Source organism: Eulemur rufifrons, chromosome 15, assembly GCF_041146395.1.
Source record: "Eulemur rufifrons isolate Redbay chromosome 15, OSU_ERuf_1, whole genome shotgun sequence".
Classification (NCBI taxonomy): domain Eukaryota; kingdom Metazoa; phylum Chordata; class Mammalia; order Primates; family Lemuridae; genus Eulemur; species Eulemur rufifrons.
Genome location: NC_090997.1, coordinates 7749034 through 7776344, shown reverse-complemented (window position 1 = coordinate 7776344; position 27311 = coordinate 7749034). Strand labels below are relative to the sequence as shown.

Genomic DNA, 27311 nt, shown 5'->3' with positions numbered 1-27311 from the left:
AATATTTTTCCTTGTAAGAAGAGTTCCAAAGCCTAGAAGAAGTGGTAGTCAATTGGTGCAAGGTTTTTTGTAACACGTGGTCTTGCAAGAGGATTGACCTGTCTCTATTGACCAATCTTGGCTGCTTAATCACAAGCATCCTCATCATTTCATCCATCTGGTTGCAGTAGACATCCACTGTAATGGATTGACCAGGTTTCATGAAGCTGCAGCAGATAATACCAGCACTGGATCACCAAACAGACATCATTAGCTTTTCTGTGATTAGTATTTGGTTTTGGACTGTGTTTCAGCACTTCATCTTTATCCAACCATTGTGCCAAACACTTGCAATTGTCAAAAGAATCCATTTTTCATCACATGTAACAATATGGTGTAGAAATGGTTTGCCTTTATGTCGTGACAGCAAAGAAAGGCAAGCTTCGAGATGATTTCTCTTCTGATGCTTGTTTAATTCATGCAATAGTCATATATCCAGATCCTTTACCTTGCCGATTTGTTTCAAATGGTCCAACATTGTTGGAATAGTAATGTCAAACCTTGCTGCTAATTCATGTGCAGGTTGAGATGGATTCGCTTCCACTACAGCTTTCAGCTCATCATCCACCTTGGTCTCAGGTCACCCTTGTGGCTCATTTTTAAGATTAAAATCACCAGGAAGGAACTTCTCAAATTATTTATGTACGTGTGTTCATTAGCCACATCCCAAACATTTCATTGATATTTCAAGTGCTGCATTTGGTTCCATGATGGAACTTATATTTGAAAATAACACAAATTTTGGACTTATCCATGGTTTCATAAAAATTGCTCTAAAAAAAAATGTGAAAGGTAATCACAAACCAAAATGTGCATTTGAAAGACTTGAGGATATACCTTCACAATAAAAATAAAACAAGAATTGTCAAAGTGAAATGTCAGAGAGATCAACTGTCAAACTTAGTACTTAAGGAAGTTGGACATTTCATACTTAACAACCTAATAATACTTCATAAATGCGGGCTAACATTTTCATTATCATCATCATCATTATTATTAAAGCCCAGATCCTCAGTTGTTATTTGTTCCTTGGCTTTAGGAATCTTGCCCAACATCATTCTCCTCCTCTTTGACTTCTACACTTGCCTCTATCTCTTTTGTTCCCTAAATGTGTAAGTTTCACTCAAGGATCTATCCTCATAGCTTTTCTTTGCTCTCACCCTTAGCAATCTCATTTAACCCCTAAGGCTTAAACCATTTTCTCCATACTTAAGTCATCACCTTATTTCGGATTGGCAAATCTCCATATAATGGATCAAAGCCCTGATGTCATCAGAAAGAAAGAGAATGGATCTGAAGTCAGTACAACTAGACATCCTTAATCAGATTGAAGGTATTTATATATTAAAAGAAAAAACAGGCCGGGCGCGGTGGCTCGCGCCTGTAATCCTAGCACTCTGGGAGGCCGAGGTGGGCGGATTGTTTGAGCTCAGGAGTTCAAGACCAGCCTGAGCAAGAGCGAGACCCCATCTCTACTAAAAATAGAAAGAAATTATATGGACAGCTAAAAATATATATACAAAAAATTAGCCGGGCATCGTGGTGCATGCCTGTAGTCCCAGCTACTCGGGAGGCTGAGGCAGGAGGATCGCTTGAGCTCAGGAGTTTGAGGTTGCTGTGAGCTAGGCTGACGCCACGGCACTCACTCTAGCCTGGGCAACAGAGTGAGACTCTGTCTCAAAAAAAAAAAAAAAAAAAACAAAACAGAGCAGTCTACAGTGACCTAAACTGGCAAGTTACAGAAACACAGCAAGAGTTGTGTCTTAGAGGTTCCAGAGCTCAGGGTAGGTCTAAGCTCTGGCAGAAGTGGGGGAAAGGGGTGTGAAGATGGCACCTTGAAAGGAATGAAAGACCTCTCCTATATGTCCTAGGATGCACCAGATAATCAGCCTGACTCAATTAAAAACTCACTTCATTTAACTTCACTTGTTGAGTCCATGCTTTGCCATTTGCTGAATAAATACTTGTTATGGGTTGGATTCCCATGTAAAACCTGCCTATAGAAGAAATGTTTTAGTTATATGGATATTTCTTAACCCCTGTCACAGTGATTTTTTTATGATCAATCAATAAAGTAACTTTTGGTTATGATTTGGGTTTCCATATACCTTAATTATAGGGAGAGAAAGTACTGATCTTGCCAACATTAATATTCTATTCCTCCATGAGTTATACTTCACACTGTGAACTGACTGATTAAAAGTATGGACTCTGAAGCCAAATGCTTGAATTTAAGGAGTTCTGGTATCTATTGGTTTGTGACCACAGGCAAATTACTTGATCTCTTTATGCCTATTTCCCCATCTTTAGAATTAGGATAATGATAGTATCTACCTCATTGGGTTTTCATGAGGAATAAATGAGAAAATATGCAAAACATGTAGAATAATGTCTTACACATAAAGTGCTCAATAAATGGTAGCCACTGTTATCTCAGTCTCACACGTATTTTGGCTGCTTGAATTATTTGCTGTGGCCTGATCCTGGTATGTGCGGATCCAATCCAGGTTCCACCAGATGAGATCCTGACCAGCTCCAACCTTTCCCTTAGACTAGGAGTTCTTAACCTAATGGCCATAATGAGCTGTAGAAAAATCTCATGCAAAACTGGGTATAAATGGATGGTGTATATCTTTCTAAGACAAGGAGTCATAGCTTTCATCAGCTCCTCAGTAAGCACATGACCTCAAATAGATTTTTAAAAGCAAAATAAAACCTACTGACTTAGCATTACCACCAATGCTTTTGTCTTGTTTTCTCCTCTTACATGATTTCTATACCTGCCCTGGCCTCTATTCATTAAGTTATAATATTTTAAAAATTCTCTCTCTGCAATACTATTCTGTCTAATCCTTTCCATTTTCAATACTGCCAGGTTATATCTCCAAAAGTAATAATATCACTTCCTGTACTCAAAAACATGGCTATTTAGACAGTATTATGTCCAAATAGCTTGGCTGGGCACTCAAGCCTCTATGGATTGGCCATAATTTACCTTTCTAGCCTTGTCCTCCATTCTCCATAAATGGCCCTAAAGGAGTCACTTGCCACTGAGGAACTCCCTGCAGCTTTCTTCCACAGCTAATTCTAAGCTGTCTAGAATGTCTCATTACCACTTTCTATCCATCTTAAATATCACTTCCTCGAGTAAGTCAATGTCTTGCTTCAATAGTGATTACCTTTAATACATAAAGAGGACCATTACTGTGGGTGTACACAAACACCTATCAAGGTTTCTCAACCACCAATGTATTGCTGATATGTCAGGCTGGATAGTTCTTTGTTGTGGAGAGCTGTCCTATGCAATGTAGGATGTTTAGCAGCACCTCCAGACATTACCAAATTGCGGGGAGGTGGGGGGCGGCGGGCAGGGATCACTCCTGGTTGAGAACAACTGATATACTATAACAAATGTATTCAATTTCCCTTGCTAAATAGTAAATTCCTTAAGGACAGGGATTATGACTTTCCTTATTTTATATTGTCAATATTACCAAATATAATAGTTTATGATAGACTTAGATAAACATTTGTTATCTGACAACCTTTCCAAAGTCAGTAGACAGAACATCCTAATCTACCATATTTCTAGATATTCATTAAACTTAAAACACTAAATTTCAACCATGAATAAAGCTCTTAAAAGGTAAAACCTTCTATATCATAATATCCCTATAATTTTCAACAAACACCATCAGATATAACTGTATCCCAAAAGAGACAGTTATAGCATTATAAAAATTAAATGGACAATAAACTTCCATATCACATACATAACAGTATTCTATCACTGAAGACTTACAAAAGAGTAACAAAAACCATTTCCCTCTCCCTTTAAATATACTATGTTCTACAAAGTATAGTATTATCTCAGATAAATGCTTAGAAAGAGTCAAGGCCCAGAGAATGCCAGAGATAAGCTTTCAATCCAAGGCTCCTAAATCAGGGTTAAGTTTCCTAGACCAGAGGTTCTAAACCCTTGCTACACATTATAATCCTCTGCAGAGTTAAAAAGAACAGATCCTTGGGTCTCCCACCAGACCAATTAAATAAGAATCAGGGAATGGTGAATATTAAAATTGTTTTAAAAATCCCCAGTGGATTCTAATGTGCAGTCAAAGCCAAGAGCCACTGCTCTAGACTGGTTCAAAACTTCATGCACCTTGACAGTTAATACAAAAAGCTATCTCTTAAGAAGATTTTAAACTTTATGGAATGGCTGAAACTCATTCTCTAACTTGCTGAGCTTAGGCCGTATATCTGAACACTTATCTTGAATTAAAAGAACTGCTATCTTTTTTCTGAGATTAGGCATTACCAGGAAGCTCATGATATGGTTCTTAGGCTGTTCTCCCTACCACCTCTCAGAATGTGGACACTTACACTCCTCTTTACTTGGTGAAGTTACATTCAGTTCTGTCGGAAGCGGCTGCTGGCTGGGACTAAGAGTTGGCGTGGTTATCGAGGTATTGTTGTTGTCACTGGTGGTCTCTTCGGAAAACAAATCTGATTGGCTGTTACTTGTACTTGGAGCGGAATCATCGTCTGGTTGTTTCTTTTGAAAATCTGAAAAGAGTGAGAAAACCAATTTAATCAAGGAGTGCACAGTCTCTTTGAGTATTAGAAAACAATGGAAGTTAATACAAAAATTAAACACAACAATAAAGATTAATTTAGGTGATTAAAAAACCACAGAAATAAAACACTGGTCAAAAACATATAAGATTGGTAGAGGTACCTGGAGATAAAATTTCCCAAAGTTCTTATACTATTCAGAAGAATGGCAGGCACACTGATTTTAATGTTTGACTTTGCAAAGCCAAAAAGCAATGTTAAAAGTTTTAAGGGTAATCAGTAAGGAAAAAAAGGAATAAAGAAAAGCCGTTCAAACTTTTCAGAAGGAAAGGTCAAAAGGAAAAGGGCAGCACAGAAAACAGTAGGGCAAATAGAAAACACATAAGATGGTAGAAATACACATAAATATATCAGTAATGGTACTAGAAGTAAACAAACTCAGCTAAAAGACAGAAAATTCAGATTAAATAAAGTCCAATTATTATTAATATATATTCAGTGTGTAAGAGACGTATTAAAAACATAAACATGAGGATGAAGAAAATACTTAAGTAAAAATGTCCCTTGAACAACATGGGTTTGAACTGTGTGGGTCCACTTATATACAGATTTTTTTCAACCAAATGCATATACAGGATTTGCAGGACGTGAAACCTGCCTATACTGAGGGCTGACTTAACGTATAAGTGGGTTCCGCAGGGTAGACTGCAGGACCTGAGTATGCTTGGGATTCTGGTACAGGGAGGGGTCCTGGAGCCACTCCCCCATGTATACCAAAGGATAACTATATATTACACATACACACACACACACACACACACACACAATTTTTTAAATACCAGGCAACTAAATATAAATAAAAAGAAAGCCAGTACAGCGAGAGTACTGTCAGAATATGTAGATTTTAAGGCAAAAAGCACTCTTAGAGTTAAAGAGGATCATTATACAATGGTAAAAGTAACAATTCACTAAAGCCTCAAAATACAGTTGCTCCCTCCGTGTACGCAGGGGACTGGTTCCAGGACTCCCACATGTACCCAAACGTCCTGTCAGCCCTGTGGAACCAGCGAATATGAAAAGCTGGCCTTCTGTATATGCAGGTTTCACACCTTGGAAGTATTTTCGATGTGTTTGGTAGAAAAAAAGGCTGTATTTAAGTGGACTCTCAAAGTTTAAACCCATGTGGTTCAAACGTCAACTGTATACAAAAGGAAAATGGTTATATATATGAGAAACTTTAATTTTCTGTAAGTGAAGATTTTAATATTCCTGTCTCAGACAAAATTATTGGTAAAATCTGAGAAGATTAATTAACATACACAGACTTGAGTATCCAACTATTAGAGGATAAATTATTTTCAAACACGTGGAAAATTTATAAAACTTGACTAAGACCTGGCTAAACCTTGACCACGTATTAGGATATAAAACAAAAGTCTCAACAAATGCCAAAGAAGTAGTAAGATACAGACAATATTATTTGAACACAGAGTAATTAAGTTAAACATTGATTTAAAAATTCTATATATTTATGAATTTTAAAAATATACTTTAAACTCATGGGTCAAATCAAGTTATAAAATTAGAAAATACTTTATAATTAAAAATTAAATGATAAAGAAATTACTATACACCAATATCCAGTAAAGATAAAGACACATACATTACCTATACCCCAGTCATTTCATTCCTAAGTGTATGCCCGAGAGAAACTCAACACACATATTCAAGGAGACATGTACAAAGATGTTAATTACATATTGTTTGCAATAGTAGCAAGTCAGAAGCTACCTAAAGGTCTATAAATAATACTTTAGTCAAACAATGAAATAATGTACACAATGAAAACAAATAACTATTGCCATATATATCAACATAAATGAATCTCAAAATCATAATGTTGAAAAAAATAGCAAGCCACTAAATAACATACGAGACTGTAACATATTTTTTAGGGATACACATTCTTAAACCATTTTTTGAAACCCCCAAATATTAACATAATTCAGGATAGTGATTATCGCTTAGGGTTAAGGGGAAGGTAGTGTGATGGTGAGAGACACACAGAAATATTTAAAGAAATAGGCAATGTTCATTAACAGAAAATAGATTTTAAAAGGTACATTCATTCATACAACAGAATGCTCTATGGCAGTTAAATGAATGAGGCTACAAGTGTAACAGAAAAATCTCAAAAAAAATTGTGAGAGAAAAGCAAGCAAGCTATAGAAGGATACATACAGTATAAGATTTATATAAAATTTAAGTATGTAAAAATGCCATATATTGCTTGTGGATATAAAAATGACAATAATTACAAGATAAAAACATTCAAGAAAATAACAGACCAAATTCAAGATAGTGGTTATCTCTTGGGGGCCTAGGGTTAAGGATAAGAACAGGTGTCTCCTGTTCTGTCATTTTTTTATTTCTTAAGCTGGTGGTAGGCATGTGAGTGTGATTATTATCTATATTTTCTTATGTTTCATTAAAAAAATCTAATGCTCTTCTATGAAGTACAGATTATTCTTTATTGTATCAGTTCAGAGAAGTAAAAGATCCTTACAACTCCAGATAGTCTTATCTTTTGAACCACAGAGAAGCTGTTGCTATCATGCTCCATAACCTCATCAGAATCACTACATTTTGACATATTCTAAGCATGAGAATATCCAGCATTTATGATGCATTTACTACGTACCAGGCACTGAACTAACTGTTTTATGTGTATAACTCATTTACATTAATCCTCAGGAAAACCCTAAAAAAGAAGGTATTAACATAAATAACATCATTTTGTTGATAAAGAAACTGAGGTTCAGAAAGTTTAGGTAATTCCTTCCAAATTAACAGCTAGTAAGTAGCAGGGACAGGTCCATTTGACCTGCGGTCCCCAAGCCCCAGGCTGAGAACCAGTACTGTGGCCTGTTAGGAACTGGGCTGCACAGCAGGAAGTGAGCAGCAGGCGAGCAAGCAAAGCTTCACCTGTATTTACAGCCACTCCGCATCGCTCACACCACCACATAAGCTCCACCTCCTGTCAGATCAGCGGTGACATCAGATTCTCATAGGAGCACCAACCCTACTATAAACTGAACATTTGAGGGATCTAGGTTGTGCGCTCCTTATGAGAATCTAATGCCTGCTGATCTGAGGTGGAGCTGAGGCAGTGATGCTAGCACTGGGGGGAGCAGCTGCAAATACAGAGTATCATTAGTAGAGAGGTTTGACTGCACAATAAATGCAATGTGCTTGAATCAGCCTGAAATCATCCTCCCACCCCCACCCCTGGTCCGTGGAAAATCTGTCTTCCATGAAACCGGCCCCTGGTGCCAAAAAAGATTGGGGACCACTACATTTGACAACAAAGCCCATGGTCTTCAATCACAACCACAGAACGTAGAATTGTGAGCACAAGACTAACCTAAGCAAGAGGCCTCCATGCCAAGCCCCCAACCATTGGCAGCACCACCAGTGAGTGCAATGTATGTAGCCAGAGTTACTAAATGTCATGCCTATCAGTGACCTAAAGTCTCCACTGCCTCTTTTCTGTGTATTTATTTCTCATAGCTACTTTCTTATTCTTTAATGTTTTGACTTTTATAAATGGCTTATTATCTCAATGTTATTTGTATAGCACCTTCAGGAAAAAGGTCCTAAATGGACTAAAAATACTGCAATAGTGATACTTTATGTCATGTCATCTCATTAGCTCTCCTATGTCAATAATCATTGTGTCCCTCCCATAACCATCTCTCCACCATTTAATTAGAAATGTCATAAGGATCTAAAAGAACTGAAACTGAGTCATCATAATATCACCTAGGGAAGTGGAGGAGAAGGAGGGAGGGGAGGAGACAGAAGTAGGGGAGGAGGAGTAGAGGGAGAGGAAGAGGGAGAAGGGGAGGGGGAGGGAGAGACAGAAAGAGAAATCTCAAAAGTCTATTCCAAAGATGAAGGGGAGCAGATTTACATTACATGTAAAGAAGTAAACAACAAAGTACTAGGCAGAGACTCTGCCTGGAAAGCAGTGCAGATGAAGGGTCTAGAAACAGCTACTTCATCTGATCCAGACACAGTAAAGGTTGGTTGATTTGTTATTCTACAATTATCACATAAATTAAAAACTAGAAATATCCAAACTTATCCATTTCTACAAATGAGAAAAAAAATCAGGAACAAATATCAATTGGTTAATGATATATCCAAAGATGTAAACTTGTCTTTGAATAAAAAAAAAAGAGTGAACAGCAATTGCTTCTCTGCCTTTTGGCTAAGATCAAATGAAGAGTGAATAGCAACCAAGATCTTGGCAGTTTACCTTATTATCAACTAAGGGGAAAAATAATTTCTCAACAGAAATACTCTTGATAATTTTAGTATCCAGAAATGGAATGTTTTCATAAGATAAAGTGACCTAATGGTGCCAGCTAAGCCAAAATGGCCACTGAAGTCACTGGGTTGGCTGCCAACATACTCACTGGACATATTTTTCTCCATTGTTTTCAGAATAATTTTTCACAGTCTTCTTACTTTTTACAAGATGCATCTCAAAAGCCTGGAAGCACTGTGAAAGCACTTTGCCATGTCCTGCTAACAGGCCCACTCATCCAGGCAGTCTCTCTAGAACCATAAGTGACCCATCCACTACTCAAAACTCACTCTTGACATGCATATTTCCCACTGTTTATCTCTCAGATGTACTCTGCAGATTTGGTAAGATGTTTAGCTTACTTACACCCCTACTCCACTTCCAGATTATGACAATAATTTGCCTTTCAAAATGATTTCTTCAAAGCAAGGAATACACAAAAATGATTTAGAAAGAATTTCAGAAATTTCACTACTTTCTTTCTTTGAAAATACGTTAATTCTTTTTAACCCTGTTTGGTAACCTACTTTTCTCTCTTAGCAATGTATCTTTGTTTTTTTTTTTTTTTTTTGGTCAACTATAGATCTGTATGATCACTAACGAGTTCATAGTCTGTCCATTTATAGATATATTAAACCAATTCACTATTGTTACACATTTTCAGTTACCAATTTTTCACTATTACATAAGATTTCATTGAGTTTCCTTAGGTTATATCACTAGAAGTAGATCAACTGGTAAGGGAGGATACACATTTTTGAAGCATTTGGTACACATTGTCAAATTCTCTTGGCATAATACTCTGCAATTTCCCACAGTATGAGACTTACTATGGTGTCTAAGAATCATCTGTCCAATTATCAGTCTCCCACATTACACAGGATCCAGGACAAAAATGGTGCCCAATATATGTTAACTGGATAAATACGTGGCCAAATGTTTTCCTGTAAAAATTCCATCACTAGATTACATTTTAAGTATTTATCAACTGTTATTTTAAACCTTTCATAAACAATTGTGTGTGCCTTTAACAGTACTTCTAGCATCATGCAGGTTAGCATTTCTAAACGATAAAGTGCTCAATACCTATGAATTTCTATTTTCATAATCAATTAAATAGAGATGAGAAATTCAATAGCATGTGTTGCATGTCACTCATTAAGACTATTTGGGCTCACTAATAAGACTTGTATATCATTATCATAGACACTAAAGCTGGGTATAAAGAACATAAAATTGGAAGTGAAAGAAGAACGAAGAATTAAGTGCCTACTATGAGCCAAGCACTCCGTCAGGGGCTTTACGTTTATCTTCTTATTCACTCCTCCAAATAAACTGGGCAGTAGATGTCATTCCCACATGTCAGTATAAGACAGCGGTCATGGCAAAGGTGGGCAACCTGGCCCCTCCTAATAAATGCAGGAGCTGGGGTTTAAGGCCCAGGTTTACCTGACTCTAATGTCTGTGTTCTTCCCACTATAGCATGTACCACTGAAGCAACCACCTCCCAGCCTCCTAAAATGCAATAGCTTGTAGCCTGCACAGAAGTTCTTTGCTGGTTCCCATATTCTCATGCCCAGTCTCCAAACCCCACCTGACTATATATCACAGATTATACCTCCATGATCCCACTGGAAGCTTTAGTCTGGTATTTCATACCATAAAATACTTCACATTTCAAGTAGTCAATTAAAGTAAAATGGAAAAGGTTGCCAGGGGTTTTGTTTCTCAACCCACTTACAAATAAAAATTCATTTCCTGTATCTCCAGAGTTTGGTTCATGCAAGGCACTGTATAATAGGGTTCTGTTCATCATCCTCTCTCCTCCCAATTTATGTCCATGATAGGCTGTAGCCTCTATTCATACGTACATTTCTAGGTTTCTAAAGCTGTATAGCTCCCACCTCCATCTCTACCGCAAAACTTAGGTAACTTATTTTTAAAAATTACAAAGCCATTAGCAGTAGCCAGCCAATTGATAAACCAGATTTCTAGCCTTCTGATTAAAATCTTAATAAAATTCTAGTAGTTGGATGTAAACCTGGGTTAATAGCCTTAGCAAGAAAAAACTGGCTTAAACAAGAGTTATTAAGAACCAACAGACTTGGTTACTATTAAAACATTAAAAGGCTTAGAACCATAAGCTAATGGGAAAAACTGTGATCTATTCAATGTGGCTGGGTTTATTTAAACTTCTTGTCATGAATAATCTCTTCCAGCTTCTTTAAAAAACAAAACCACAAGACCTTTCCCCTAAGAGATTCTTACCTACCCTCTCAGGATGATTCCTTCTCTTTAAAAATTAGGCTGTCTTCACTCATCTCAGAATAGACAGACTGTTTTGTTTCTATGTGCTTTCAAACAAATGCATGTATATCATATATACATGCCACCCACAAGCATACATCCTCCTAATGATAAATGACTCCTATTCTATATTCCCTATTTATGTCCATTAATCTGTGCAATTTGAGGAATATCTCAAAAATTACAATAAACTTTGTTTTCTGCTCTTATCTCATGGGATAGTACCAACATTCACCTAGAGACTGAAGTCAGAAGCCCTGGAATCATCTTGAACTCTACATTCTCCCTTAATTATACATCTCAAAAATCACCAAGTCTAGTCATTTACACCTCCTAAACATCTCTTGAATCCATCCACTTCTCCATTACCACTCTAGTCTAAGCCATTATCATTGTCAGATTACTTCAATAGCATCTTAACTGAAACCTTTGAATCTTCTCTTGACTCACTCTAATCCACTCTCCACAATGCAACCACAGTGACTGTAAAAAGACAAATTCTGATAATGTCACTTCTCTGTGTAATCCCTTGAATGGCCTCTCATTGCCTTTACGATCAGATCCAAAAATCCTAAACATGGCTTAAAAGTTAGAAGTCCCTTCAAGAACTGGCATCTGGCTACCTCTTCAGTCTCTTCTTAAGTCACTGCTCCTCTTCTCCCTCTGCCTGCTTCAGCCATTCTCTAGTGCTTTTGGCTTTTCAAACACTCCATGCTCTTTCTCAATCTGGAATACCTTGATCATGGCATGTGGGAGATTTTATCCTGATATTCACCTTGGTAACCCTTATTCATCTTTAAACTCTTAAAATAAGCACTATTTCCTCAGGGAAGTCCTTAAGATTACCCAAAGAAGGCACTTCATTAAATATTTTTTGGATGAATGAATGTCTTATTCACTGTATATCCCAGCCCCTATCAAAATGCCTGCCACATAATACACAGTATAGATTTGTTGAATTTAACTTACTGGATACTAATGAACACAAAAAGTTGAAGAATATTAGTTCTCTTAGACATTAATGGATTTTATTTTATTTATTTTTTTGTAGAGATGGAGTCTCTCTATGTTGCCCAGGCTGGTCTCAAACTCCTGGGCTCAAGCAATCCTCCCACCTCAGCCTCCCAAAGCGAGGGCTTATAGGTGTGAGCCACTGAGCCAGGCCATAATGGATTTTAAATTGCTATAAAATTTATTTATAGGAGGCAAGAGCACTTCTACATACAGTAGAAATATCAAGCACCCCTGCCAATAAGCAGATATTTGGATTTTATAAATTACCCCTGCATGTATAAAAATTTTCTTCGTTACAACTCATCATAATCTTGACAGGACTCAAAAGGTCTCGCAAGTCACTTCCTGTTTGCTTAGATTCAGGCCACAAAGCTACAAACTTTTGGGAATGAAGATAACATTAGACTGGCTCCCAAAGTCATGTCCTCAAATACTTCTCCCCAAAAAACAAGCAACAAGAGACTATATGAAGTTGACAAAGCTTGCTCTTAACAGTAATTAAGCTTATTTTATAATCTAGTTTATCACAGAAATCATAAAGATCTTAGATTCTTCACACCTACAGAGCCAACTGCTCAGAAGTGTGAACTAGCAAAAAAAATTATTTGGAGTGAGGCCTGTTTCTTATACAGCATTTATTGTGCAGACTATACAGTTTTCCCAGTAATAGTGTTTCATATTCATTTACAGGGCATAAATTAACAATGTTAACATTACAGCAAATATCTAACAATCCATTAGTACTACAAGAACAACAAGAGACACATTTACCTCATTTCAGTCTAACCACAAAATGTGTCAATTTTTTTAAAACTGAAAACAGAAGTTTTCTGAATATTGTGACATTAGTTCCAACAAAATGTTCATTTGATGATGTGTGTGCATATATATGTGTGTGTGTATATATATATATATATATGTGTGTGTGTGTGTAGTTCATCAAAATTACCAACAGGGATGGATGTACTGTGGAAAAATTAGACAAAGCTGACAAAATAAAATGGGCAAGCTAAAGCCTAAAAACAAAACAAAAAACTTCTATTCGTTTACAGCAGATCCTTGGTACTACCTAAAGACACCCCCTTTGAGCTATTAGTCCTTAGTGTCATTCATGAATCACTCCAATGGCACAGACACGGTGTGAACATTAATTGCTGGAGAGGCTGGAACCTGGAAGACTTTTTTCAGCCCGGACCCATGGCTTCTAAAGTCCCACAAAAGCTTCAATTACAACAGAATAGAGAATAGAAAAGTACTTAGGAATAAATTAGAAAAACAGCAGGTTACCCCCCTGTTTTATTTTATTTTTTTATTTCAACATATTATGGGGGTACAAATGTTTAGGTTACATATATTGCCCTTGCCCCACCCAAGTCAGAGCTTCAAGCGTGTCCATCCCCCAGACGGCGTGCATCCCACCCATTAGGTGTGTATATACCCATCCCCCCATCCCCTCCTCCCCACTCCCACCTGCCTGATACCTGATGAATGTCATTACTATATGTGCACTTAAGTGTTGATCAGTTAATACCAATTTGATGGTGAGTACATGTGGTACTTGTGTTTCCATTCTTGGGATACTTCACTTAGTAGAATGGGTTCCAGCTCTATCCAGGATAATACAAGAGGTGCTAGATCACCATTTTTTTTTTTTTTTTTTTTTTTTGTGGCTGAATAAAACTCCATGGTATACATATACCACATTTTATTGATCCACTCATGTACTGATGGGCACTTGGGTTGTTTCCACATCTTTGCAATTGTGGATTGTGTTGCTCTAAACATTCAAGTGCAGATGTCTTTTTTATAGAATGTCTTTTGTTCTTTTGGGTAGATGCCCAGTAATGGGATTGCTGGATCAAATGGCAGTTCTACTTGTATCTCTTTGAGGTATCTCCATATTGCTTTCCACAGAGGTTGCACTAGTTTGTAGTCCCACCAGCAGTGTATAAGTGTTCCTATCCCTCCGCATCCACGCCAACATGTATTGTTTTGGGACTTTTTGATAAAGGCCATTCTCACTGGAGAAAAGTGATATCTCACTGTGGTTTTGATTTGCATTTCCCTGATGATTAGAGACGTTGAACATCTTTTCATGTGTTTGTTAGTCATTAGTATATCTTCTTTTGAAAAGTTTCTGTTCATGTCCTTTGCCCACCTTTTGATAGGGTTGTTTGATTTTTTTCTTGCTGATTTTCCCAAGTTCTATATAAATTCTAGTTTATATAGAATCCGAGCCCTTTGTCGGAGGTGTAACATGAATATTTTCTCCCATTCTGTAGGTTGTCTGTTTGCTCTCATGATAGTTTCCTTGGCTGTGCAGAAGCTTTCTAATGTGATCAGGTCCCATTTATTTATTTTTGTTGTTGCTGTGATTGCCTTTGGGGGTCTTCTTCATAAATTCTTTGCCTAGGCCAACATCTATAAGAGTTTTTCCAACATTTTCTTCCAGAATTCTTATAGTTTCACGCCTTAGGTTTACGTTTGTTATCCACCATGAGTTGATTTTTACCCCCGTTTTAGGTCATCATTTTTATAATTGTAGTCACAGTCCTCATGCTATCAGCCTTTTGTTTTACTATGTAGAAGTAATAGGAGAAAAAAATAACTCCCATTGGCACCTCCATTTTGTAGTGGGAGGGTGGAGGTAGGACCACATAGGAGTGTTCCTGCTCCTAGCCACTGACGTTCTTGCATCTTGGTCATCCTTGTCCTTCCTTACCTTTACCCTTGAGGGCAGTTCCTGAATTTAATAAGCTATTCCTACCCCTGATATTCCCACTTCTACTCAATCTTAAGTCCTCCTTTATTTAAGCCCTTTTGCTAAGTTGACTACTGCATTTGTTCCAGGAAATTCAACTTGGAGTAGCAGTGTTAACTTTTGAGATATACTTTCCCTTAAGACAAAACTTGCAAGATATTCAGTACAAATTTTTTAAAGAATTCAATATAATATATTCTAAGAATGTCAATCTCTTTCCCAAAGAGTAAAATACTACATACTGATTTAAACTGCTAGGAGAAATTTTTCTAAAGGATGAAATGAATTTACTAACATTTTCTTATTACATCTATTAAAGCATATCAGGGGATGTTCGGAGAAGATGGTCATGATTTTCACAAGATCAGGGCTGACTAATTTTTATCCAGTGAACCCAAGGTAGCAGAATACGTTAAATTTATATAATTCACAATCCCCAAAAGGTATCTAATAACAAAAAGAGTGTTCTTTCTGAAGAGCATGATAGTTGTGGAAAAGCTGTAGCTTCACATAAAGGCTATCAACTACAGATATAAGAGATTTCTCCGCTGGTAAGAAAAGCTCATGCACACTTAATCTACATACCCTCTCTGTCATAGTATGGTTTTTAGGAGTGCAAAATTGGATTGACCAAATTCAAATCCTGACTGTCTCTCTCTTTTTTTTTTTTTTTTTGGAGAAAGGGTCACATGGGCCTGAATGTAATGGCCCATGTGATCATAGCACACTGCAACCTTAAATTTCTGGGCTGAAGCAATCCTCCTGCCTCAGCCTTCCAAGAAGCTAGAACTATAGGCATGTGCCACCATGCTGAACTAATTTTTTTATTTTTTGTAGAGATGGGGGTCTTGCTCTTGCTCAGGCTGGTCTTGAACTCCTACCCTCAAGCAATCCTCCCCACTCAGCCTTCCAAAGTGCTAGGATTACAGGGGTGAGCCACAGCTCCTCAGCCCTGACTGTCTCTTAATAGCTATGTGACCTTGGGCAAGTTATGTAACTTCTTTTGCTTTAGTTTTCTTCTTCTCTAAAATGAGAATAATCATACCTACCTCATAAAGTTATTGTGTAGACTGTATTAGATAATACATGTAAAAGTCTCAGAATAGTGCTTGGCATATAGCAAATCTCCAATTACCTATGATTGTTAGTCCTCTTCTGCCTCCTTGCTCACAATTTAAAAACTTGCTAGATTGAAACTGTGGTAATGAAAATAATTTCTCTGATGCCAATAAAGGACAAGACGGGAATTACACATAAGTCCTTGGCTTCATCAACAATGTACACTAATATGCCAATTCTGGGGTTACAAATTCAAAAGTTTTCAGGGACCAGGTGTATCATAAATGTGTGAAGTTAGCTGGAAGACAATAGGAAATGGTGGTCATTGTGGCTAAGCGGTAAGTGCAAGCCTCACCTAAAGGTATGTGATTTCAAATGTAATAAGTAAATAAATAAATTCTGCAAATATAACATAACTGTACCCTGAAAGCCAATAATGTAAGACCTTTGATTTAAGTAGACACAAAAGTATTTATTATATTATGTAAAAGTTTTGAACACTGCATTAATTCTGCATATTAGTAAAGAAATGATTCATCAGGTATATATGAAACAGATGCAAAAACCAAATAGGAAACTACAGAGGCATAACACAGAGAGAATCAGACAGACCTATGTTTGAATCCTGAAGCTACTTGGAAGCTATGTGACCACAATAAGGTTACTTAACATATTTATACTTCAGTTTCCTAATCTACAAAAATGTTAAAACCTACTATCTAGGATTGGTGCCTGCCATAACATAGGTATCAAATATATTTTTTAATGACTAATAAATAGTGTCAAAAAACTTACCTAGGTCTAGAATAGATCTTCTTAACCTATGGTTCTCATTTCGGTCAGCATAGGCTAATTTATGTGCAATAACAAATGACCCTAAAATCTACAGGCTTTACAACAACAGTATTTTGTTTTGCTCACAGTATAGGTCTACTGAGGGTAGACAGCAGCTTTGCTCTATGTGTCTTCATTCCAGAATGAAGGAGTGGCCCTAACTGGAACATTGCTGGTCTTGTGGCAGAGGGAAAAGAGAAATGGAATCACAAAATGGCCCTTTAAGTTTCTGGCCATAGAGGCAATATAAACTTTTCATTCACATTTATTGGCTAAAAGAAGTCACGTGGTCAAGCCTGATGATGAGGTCAGGGAAGTATTACCTTCCCCATTGTGTGTGTGTGGGGGGGGGGAAGGGGGGAGCAACAAATATGTGGGAATAATAACACAATCTGGGGTTCATAACATGCGTGCACAGAAAATTTTGCATATAAAATTTTGAGCAATCTTATTAAATTATATGTAATACTGTATATGTACATGGGCACATTTTTCCCCTCAGAAAATCGAACAAAGATATTATATTCTGAAAAGTAAATCACAGATCACAGACCAAAAGGGATTAAAAGAAATACGATTGAAGAAAAAAAAATCTGAGTCTGAAAAAGTCAGATTACAAACATATTACCTTTACTAATTATTTTATAATATGAGATCAGTACTTCAGTCCTAACTCTGATTTTCCCAGCTGCTGATTACTAGACAGTGTGGGCTAGGGAAATAACCTGAACTTTCTACTAGGCTGCATTAAATTCTTTTATAGCCTTATAAAAATATGAGTATACATATGCAATAAAACCATATTAAGCAGATACTAGCTTATTGAAAATAAGGTCTTATTTGAAATAACTGGAATTTCCAGGCAACTGACAACCTTATTCTTTATAAAATACCAGATAATCTAACCCTAATTCACAAAATTTTGTTTTAAATTAACACGGCCATGCTATCTTGATTTTATTTTATTTATCTTTTACTGATTGCAACTCATGCTCATTCCAGATTCTCAAATAGACACAGGCTATTAAGTCAATGTATTAAAATATTTATAGTTCCCTATCAGATAGAGAAAACAATTTATTAGAAAGTCTTTCTTAGGAACCAACTATGTCAAACCTCATCAAATAATCCAATCTGGTTTATCTAAATTTCATGTAAGGTAAGTGAAATTTGGTATAACTAACATACATAAAAAATATTTTTCATTTGGGAACACGCTTTTATTTGTAAGCGTGGGTAACTATGTATTGAATGGGATGGGGGAAAGGTGGAAGTTTCTCATTCTAAAATTATCTTTCAGATATTTAATAGCATGTAACACAGGCAAATTCTTCCCATTGTTAGCACTCAACAAATTAGTGATAATATTCTATGTCAATACAACTGTCATTATCTCTACTCTTTTATATGTAGCCCAATAAGAGGCCTTGTAAACAAAAATTCTTTTTAACTTCTAATAATTTAGGCAATTCACTGGGCTTAGATCTTGCATTAGTCTAAGAGATGATACTTACCATTACTTCTGACCAATGGGCAAAAGGAAAATCATCATAGATAATGCCGTTGGCTTTTAATGAGGGATGCTATAAGCAAGAGCCATGTGGAACACACTATTTTTTGAAGAACTTTTACTGAGAACATTGCTCACTACTCTTCTCACTATCCACTTCAGAGCTCATAAGATGTTGATCTGAATTATTTGTTTAGTATTGCCATTTTTGCTTTGACCCCTATGAAGCTCAAATCTCAAGCTGCGCTGTCTTTAATAATTACACAGATGTTTATGGCATAAATTTCTTTAATTTCTCTTGTCTTCATTTTACTAGTCAATGTGAATTTTCCCTTTGTTCTGATATCTTTATTTAGAAAGAAAAAGCTACAGTGATCTATCTGGTATTTTTTACTAAACTACCATGTTCAAGAAAGAGGTGGTAATAAATGATAATAAATAATCATAATCTCACTTTTTATGCAGATTTCATAAAAATAACACTTGAAATAATAGATATATTTATATCTGTATCTATATTTGAGTGAAGGCTACTGATAAAACCAAAGGAAGAAAAATTATTAGAAAAATGAGTCTATCAAATTAGAAATAAAATTTTTACATGAATTGCATTAGAATTTCTACATGGGGAACCATAGTTGTAGATTATACCTCATTTTGTCTTTCAGAGCAAAGAATGCATGCGTAAGAAATATCAACTAAACAGAACAAAATAGGTTTTAAGGCAAGACATGCCAAGTGTAAGGAAAAGATCTAAAAATGTGAGGAGCTGAAAAGTAATGCACAAACAAAAATGAACAGAGGATGCTTAGGAGACTAGCTACAATGTCGCAAAAGCAGTACAATTTCCCTTACACTTTACACTTCAATCATCTCAGCATAAATCATACAAATCTAAAAGGACTGGCTCAAAAAAGAAAGAGTAATTACTTTTGCATCTTCAAATGTACTTTATCCAGAGCAAAAACATCTCCCCAACACAACCTGCCCCAAAGCTTGCATTTCACCCCTTTCACTTGGCTTTGTATGTGAATAACACTGTAGTGCAAACTCAAGGGAAAAGGCTAGCATGTCAATGAAGGCTGCGGCACATTCCCAATTTCTCTTTTAATATTGTGTTCATCAATTTGATAGATGTTTTAAATTCCATTCATCTTGTTTCCTAAAAACTAAAACTGAGTGTGACAGGAAAAATTACACATTCTTTGCAGCAAAAATGTTGCAGAGGCATTAAAGATGCCTAGTCAAAAGTGAACTGTGGCTCTAGCACACAGGAGCTCAAATTCTTCTGCAAGATGGCTAAAGGACCAATTGTAGTCATTTCAGATAGGTTAAAAATGTTACCTTGCAAATGTAAAGAGTGTTGACTAGCCTTATTTTCAGCCAAACTAAAATCCAGCAGTACATTTTTTTTTTATTAAATAAATCTTCTCCATAACACACCATAGGTAATAATTAGTGTACTGCTATGGGTGTAAAAAAAATGGTGCAGAGGTTCAGTTTAAAGGGGGAAAACGTAACAAAATTGGCTTATAGTAATGATGACTGTAATTAGAGGGACAGATTAAAGACTTTGGAATGTATTTATATTGGAATGGTATTTGAGTTGGCCACAATTATTTATACAAGAGAAGTAGTTCTTTGTTGACTGCTCCCCTGACAGAGCTGGCCCCAAAATCTGTATTATTTTTTACCTTGTCATTTTAAAATAGTTTCATAGAATATACAAATGTAATTTTAGAGCTGAAGAGCTTTTAGAAATAATCTGCTACTAGGTTTTTGATCTAAAAACAAAGTTAACAGTACCACCAGCATTTTAAAGAAACAGAATAGAAAAGAAAATATCAGAGTACATTACACACAGCAAGGTCAAATTTTGTTTTAGAAAACTTTTGATTTTGTAATACATATTATGTGCATATGTATGTGTATACTGGATCACAATGTAAAATATATTTCTTATTGTAGGTTGTAGTCGAAAAAGTTATAATACCAACAACATAAATTTTATATGAGGAAACTGAAGCACAGAGAAGGAAAGAAACTAACCTGTTCTGGGCATCTTCATCACTGTGGCAGGGGCCCAAGTGGGAAACATACAAAAATGTCTGATCCAAAAAATGAAATGCCCCCCCCCCCCACTGCTAATCCATAACTTTGCCAAGTAGGATTTTATTACTTACTATAAATTATATATTATGTTAATCATCTATTATTTAAACTATACCCTAAAAATCTAGTTCAACCATTCTGATAAGTTGTAAAATATTAGTCCTGAATGGCCCTGAAAGAAAAATAAACCCTTCTTTATCTTCACTTCTCTTTCCTACAGATGTTTCTTGTAGCTGAAAGCCAGTAATGACAAAATTTCCTTATGATTCTTAAAAAGCAGCTCAAGAAGTATGTCTCAAGAGTTTAAATGTGCACACATTTTTCCCCCCAAACTAGCCAAAGGTATTTAATCCACACATTATTTGAAATGTGCATAGTTTTTCATCCAGCAATTCTAATTTAAGAAAAGTGTTTTAAGAAAAATAAAACAAGTAGAAAATATGCATATAAAAAACAGTGGTAACATCACAAAAGGAAATGGATATCAGGTTAGAGGGATTCCCAGTAGCCAAATCTGACAATTTGAGCATCAACAATAACAGTAATAAATTATAACTTATTGAAGTTAAAAAGTAGGAATCCATGGGTTTATACTTATACAATTAGAAAATGGGCAAGAAGGAAAAACTCATCTTTACGGTCAAAAGAACATAGTCTCAAAGTATCTTCCATAAATTCCTCATTAATTAGAAAGGGAATGTAGTAATTTTACAGTGGAAAGACCTGAGGACACCACCTTAATCACATGCCTGATGATATGATGCACTGGAGGACACCCCATCATTTTTGTGATATTTCTCCCCAAAATGCCTAAGCTGAATCTAATCATGAGGAAATATAAGAAAAATACACATTGAGGGACATTCTAATCAAATAAATAGCCTATAGTTCTCACTAATATCAAGGATTAAGGAAAACAAAAAACAGGCTAAGGGACTACTACATACTAAGGGAGACAAAGAGACATAACAACTAAATGTAATGAATGAATTAGACCTTGACTGGATGATTATGGGGCTAAGGACATAGCTAGCTATCTACAAAAAGGATATTACAGGGACAAGTGATGAAATTTGAATATGGACTATTAGATAACAGAATTGTGCCAGTATTAGATTTCCTGATTTTCATAATTGTACTGTGGTTGTGTAAGTGAATGTCCTTGTTCTTAAGGAAATACACATGGAAATATTTAGGGATAAAAGGGCATGATGTCTTCAACTTACACTCAAATGGTCCAGGAAAAGATGCACATGGGTGTATGTGTACATACATATATATACACATATACAGAATGATAAAACAAATGGGGCAAAATGTAAGCAACTGATGAATCTGCATGAAGAATATATTGGGAGCTCCTCATATTTTTTTCTGCTTTTTTTTTAAGTTTGGAATTGTATCAAAACAAAAGGCTTTTTAAAGGTATGTCTACAGAAGTAACTCAAGTGTCCACTGATGGATGAATGTATATACAAATTGTGGTATATACAATTTCATTGTATGTATTTTCTTCTTAAAGAAGAAAATTCTGTCATGTGCTACAGTAAGGGTGTACTTTAAGGACATTAGATTAAGTGAAATAAGTCAGTCACAAAGAGACACATACTGTATACACTTAAGCGTTGTCAAAATGGTGACTTTTCTTTCAGGTAAATTTTGCCACAAAACAGATATAATGAATTAAACTTTTTAAAAAAGATATATTACAAGAATAGTCACTACAACCCTTTCTGTGGTAACAACCAAAATGTTCTTTAAGAAATAAGGCATATCCATGTACAGACAATGAAAAAAAGTGAAAAATGCAGGCTTATAAAGTACTGTGTTTAATAAACTGTACAAAAATTAAGTTTTTAGGTTTTTTTTTAGTTTTTTTATCCATTTCTTTCTCGAAGCCTGAATAAATATGCACTGTAAGTTTAAGAATATTGTTTTCTAAACTGATGTCATGATTGACTTTTTTTTATAGTAAGCATGTATTTTAAAAAATATGAAAAACAAAGCACAGAGAACATGACAAATACCCATTTGTCCCACCACCTAGAATTAACTAATTTTAATATTTGTAATATTTGCATTATACATATTTGTGTATAAAATTTTTTAAAGTATTACTAATAAGCTGCTGCTCCTCCTGAGTGCCATTCTGCTCTATAAACACAGCCATTATCATGACTTTGGAATAGCTCCTTGTAGGTCATGTATTTATACTTGTATTACCCATGCATATAGAGTATTGGTTTTTTTGAATTTACATAAATAGCATTATACTGCATGTCTCCCACCATAACTAGCTTTTCCTCAATGTTAGTTTTCACATATATTTATGCTGACACATATGTATCTAATTTATTCATTTTAACTTCTGAATACTACTCCATCTTATGAATATATTATAATCCCCCTGTGTCTCCTTAAATCCTTGACAAAACTAGAATGAAAATGTGTATAGAAAAGGTTAAAGAGGGAGAGAGTGGCCAGTTAGGTCATTCCATGACTTTAAGTATGTTTTGAAGCTGGCTATGAACAATTTTAACCTTCAAGTTGCTAGAAGTTATGACATCAGATAGACAAATCTTGAGATTCCATATACTTTTTAGATCATTTCATTATTCCCCCCAAATTTTTACAGTCTTATAAAATTGTCCTTTAGTAAGGAACCAGATTTTAAAAGGAATAAGACACTAACTTGTAAAAGTAATACCTCATATATTCTTTTACTTTATTTATTAACAAAATACAAAGAAACATTGAGAGGAAGAGACAACTGGTAAACATTCTTTATGGCACAGTTTCGCATACTCTTCAAATTTTGGAACACTGACAATATAGCCTGTCGATCCCAGATGGAGAAATGTGGTCTAGGTTTTTATTTCTAACCTATCTTATATTCAAAACAAAACCTGTTAACTTTAACCTCCATGGTTTTACTTCTACCTCAAAAACAAAAACATCCTAGTTAGCCTGAGCTTTAAACAAACCAAGTTTCAGGATATGATCCTACAGCTTCTAAGAGACAGTGCTGCCCCAAGCAGCTTATGCAATATAGATTCAGATCCTTCTTGGTATGCCTTGCTTTCAAAACCTCTATATCTGGAATGGCATCTAAACATCCCAGACTAATGTTATTTGGCAAATGACTATGAGGGCCTATTGACAATGAAATGGTACAGGTAAAAATTCTGTAACAAATTTTCTAACTCATGCCAGAAACTTTTTTTCTCTCTTAAGAAAAAACTAAAGCACCAGATGGGGAGAAATGACTTTCAGTTGATTTCTCCTATATGACTATCTTTGATGGGGAGAAATGACTTTCAGTTGATTTCTCCTATATGACTATCTTTGGAGATCCTGCCTCAGAATATCCTCCTGGAGGCCTATGGTAAACCCTGTCATTTAAAAATATCCCACTTTATAAACAATTTCCCTTGTACATTCTTCTCAAATCCAATTAAAATGGTACATTTGCTTCAGTTTTAGTTGGTAAGATTCATTTTAAGTTCACAACTTTTAAAATGTCTCTATGAAATAAAAAGTCATGAGCCCTTTCATAAAGAGCTAACCGACCAACATGCTAAGGAGAACCGTCCTCCTTGGTTGCAATCAAAGGGCTGCACTGCATGTATCACCTCTACCTTTACCACACAGGAGGAAGCAAAATGTGTCATCAACAGGTATTAATAATAAAGCGCTCTAGCAGAGCTACTTCTACTCTTAAGGTCTTCAATACCTTAATGGCAGAGAAAAGGCCAGGTTGAGATACAAAAGGCTAGAGGACTCTCTGGATCAGCTGATTAATCCTTGAAGATCTGCTTTGCTAGGCTGCAGAACAGCCCTGGAAGCCTTCTTCCCCCACATGTGGACTCTCATGAAGGAGCCGAGTATGGCCCATTCTGCTTTTACTCTCGAACTTCTCTGTTCTTTGGCACTTGTGCTAATTAGTTCATCCTTTTCCACATAACCCCCTCACAGATAATACATACTAAGATCATGTGAAGTAAAAGTCACTTCCTGCAAGAAAGGATGTTCAGCCTGGAAAATTAATCTTTGATTCACTTGACTTTGCAGTAAACATTCAGGAATATGTTGGGGTTGTTATCAAGTGTTTGTACTTGGTGAACAGGCAACCACTTGGCTGGTCTCCACAAAAGCTGAGAGAGGATATGACAGGACAACCTATACTCACCCACTGGGAGAATGACAAAGGTGAGCTTCTCAAAGGGCCCAAGAAGTCCTCAGCTCTACTAATGAGTAATAGCAGTGGCAGCATGTCCTTTGTGGAGACCTTGTGTGGCTCCATCCCAATGGAAGTGCCACTATGTGTCCCCTGTTCTGGGCATGGATAAGCTGTTTCCTTTATCTACATTAAAGCATATGTACCTTTTACCTATCAGCTGATGATGGCCAATCAATTATATATCTACATCACCTAACTTCATGGGCAATCTGGATGCTAGAAAAATTTTTATCAAGAAGTTACTTAGAAGAGATATGTGAAGATGGCAGAGTGGTGGTGACGGCCTGAATCTGCGCTCCCGGGAAGGAAGGCATCGATCCGGACCTGCCACAACGCTAGAAGACCGCTCCCACACAGGAACAGCGGTGTGAATCCACGGAGAATCAGCGTGGGACAAACAGAGCGAGTGAGGTCTGAGGTGAACGAAAATTGGGAACGCGGGACAGACACTAGCCAGCGGAGCGCGGGTCGGATACACCCGCCCCCAGCCGGGGCGGGTGCAGCCTCTCGGGAAAGCGGCTAGCCCTCCGCTCCCAATTGAACAGAGCCCTGACCCAGGCCAGCACAGAATCACTGAGGGACACGTGGCGCATTGGAGACAGGGTTTTTTGCGAAATTACCTTAGAACCTGGGGGATCTCAGCTGAGACAGCGCTTGGCGAGGAGGGACGGATCTGCCCCAGAGCGGAAAAACACAAAAGACTCCCGGACAGCAAATAGCGTCGTACCCCATGCTGTCTTTTTCGGCAGTTCTCCAGCCGGTCATCCCCGGTGCGTGTCCTTGCTGGCCAGCCCCTGGGCAGTGGCGATCTCTGCCTGCCGTGGAGCCGGTCCCCTCCAGCCCCGGAGCTTGGCAGGCGCCATCTTGAAAGCGAGGGCGAAAAGGCTCGGGAGCCAAAAAGTGCCCAGCGGCTCTTTCTGCCCCTGCTGCCTTTTTTGGCGGTTCTCCAGCCGGTCACCCCCGGTGCGTGTCCTTGCTCGCCAGCCCCCGGGCAGTGGCGGTCTCTGCCTGCCGGGGAGCCGGCACCCTCCAGCCCCGGAGCTCTGCAGGCGCCATCTTGAAAGCGAGGGCGAAACCGCTCGGAAGCCATAAAGTGCTGAGCGGCTCTCTCTGCCCAGCGCCCTCCGCTGGTCTCTGAACCAACGCCAGGAGTGCGGGATATGCCGGGGCCGGCTCGGGGTGAAGGGGCAGAGCTGTGCTAAGGCAAAAAAAAAAAAAAAAACCACCACGAACAAGAAGAATAGGCTCGCCGAACTGTATATTTTATTCTTGGTAAATTTCTTCTGGGTTTTGTTTGTTTGTGTTTGTGTTTGTTTTTTGTTTTTTTCCTTTTCTTTTCTTTTTCTTTTTTTTTTTCTGGCGGCGGACAGCCTCGGCGGGCACCTTTGCCCTCTGGGCCTCTGGCTGCTGCGCCTTTTTGAGCGCGGAGGTTGGATCCCCACCACCCTCGGAGCTGTGTGGGCGCGCAGACGCCATCTTGAAATCCACTGCGAAACCGCCCGGGACCCAGCCGGGCGGGCGTGAAGGGGCGGAGCTGTGCTAAGGCGTAAAAACAAAAACATTTAATGGCCGCTCCAGACCCAGCCAAGCGGAAGTGAAGGGGCGGAGCTGCGCTAAGGCGTAAAAACAAAAACATCTAATGGCCGCTCCGGACCCAGTCGAGCGGAAGTGAAGGGGCGGAGCTGTGCTAAGGTGTAAAACAAACAAACAAACAAAAAAACATTGAGTCGCTGAATTATATACTTCAGATTTGTGTATCTTTCTGCCTTGCGGTGTGGTGAGGTGCTATGTAGTTTGTTTTTGTTCATTTTTGTTGGCGTTTTTGGTGTTTTTTTGGTTTGGCTTTTTGCGTTTCTTTTTTTTTTCTTTTTCTTTCTTTCTTTTTCTTCTTTTTTTTCTTTTCTCTTTCGTTTTCTCCTCTTTCTTTTCTTTCTTTCTTTCCTTTTCTTTTTTCTTTCTTTTTTTTTTTTTTTCCTCTTCTCTTTCTCCTCTCTTTTCACCTTCTAACTGGGGACCCACGGTGAGCTTTGGAACGGGCCAGGTCCCTGCCTCTGGTACATACCGGATCCTGAGCAGTCACCCCCAGGGCCGGAGATCTGCGGGCACGCAATTGCCACTCTAGGGCCCACAGCCAAGTCACTGCGGAGCAATAGGGTACCAAGAGGCTCCCTGGACGGCCTTCTCCCCTGGTCCACGGACCTTATATAGGATCCCCGCCCAAGTATAAACACTGAATACTTCTCCAGAAGCGAGAGTGTGGAACCTGATCCCTGGGGACATTGGGCCAAGACAGACTTTTGACCGTGGGAGCTACAGCAACTGGGGCGCTGAGCAAGCGAAGTCACCGTCCTCTCCCCATAGCTAGTATCTTGCCGGCAGATAGAGTCAGAAACCTCCCCTATAGAGGAAGAACCAAAGGGAAACAAACAAACAAACAAACAAAGAGAATTTCGGTCTACTATTAGTGTGGACCCTGCCTGCCTTCTGA

At 37.5% G+C, this 27311-nt stretch overlaps 1 protein-coding gene across 2 annotated transcripts in view; it reads right to left on the bottom strand.

Annotated features, from left to right (window-relative positions):
• The window catches only part of ZFAND3 (zinc finger AN1-type containing 3), a 318007-nt gene that overhangs the window by 79789 nt on the left and 210907 nt on the right, over nt 1-27311 (bottom strand). For both annotated transcript variants that reach the window (XM_069487318.1, XM_069487319.1), the window contains exon 3: nt 4423-4605. In XM_069487318.1, the coding sequence (XP_069343419.1) occupies nt 4423-4605 (183 nt within the window). The remainder of the gene's footprint in view (nt 1-4422; nt 4606-27311) is intronic.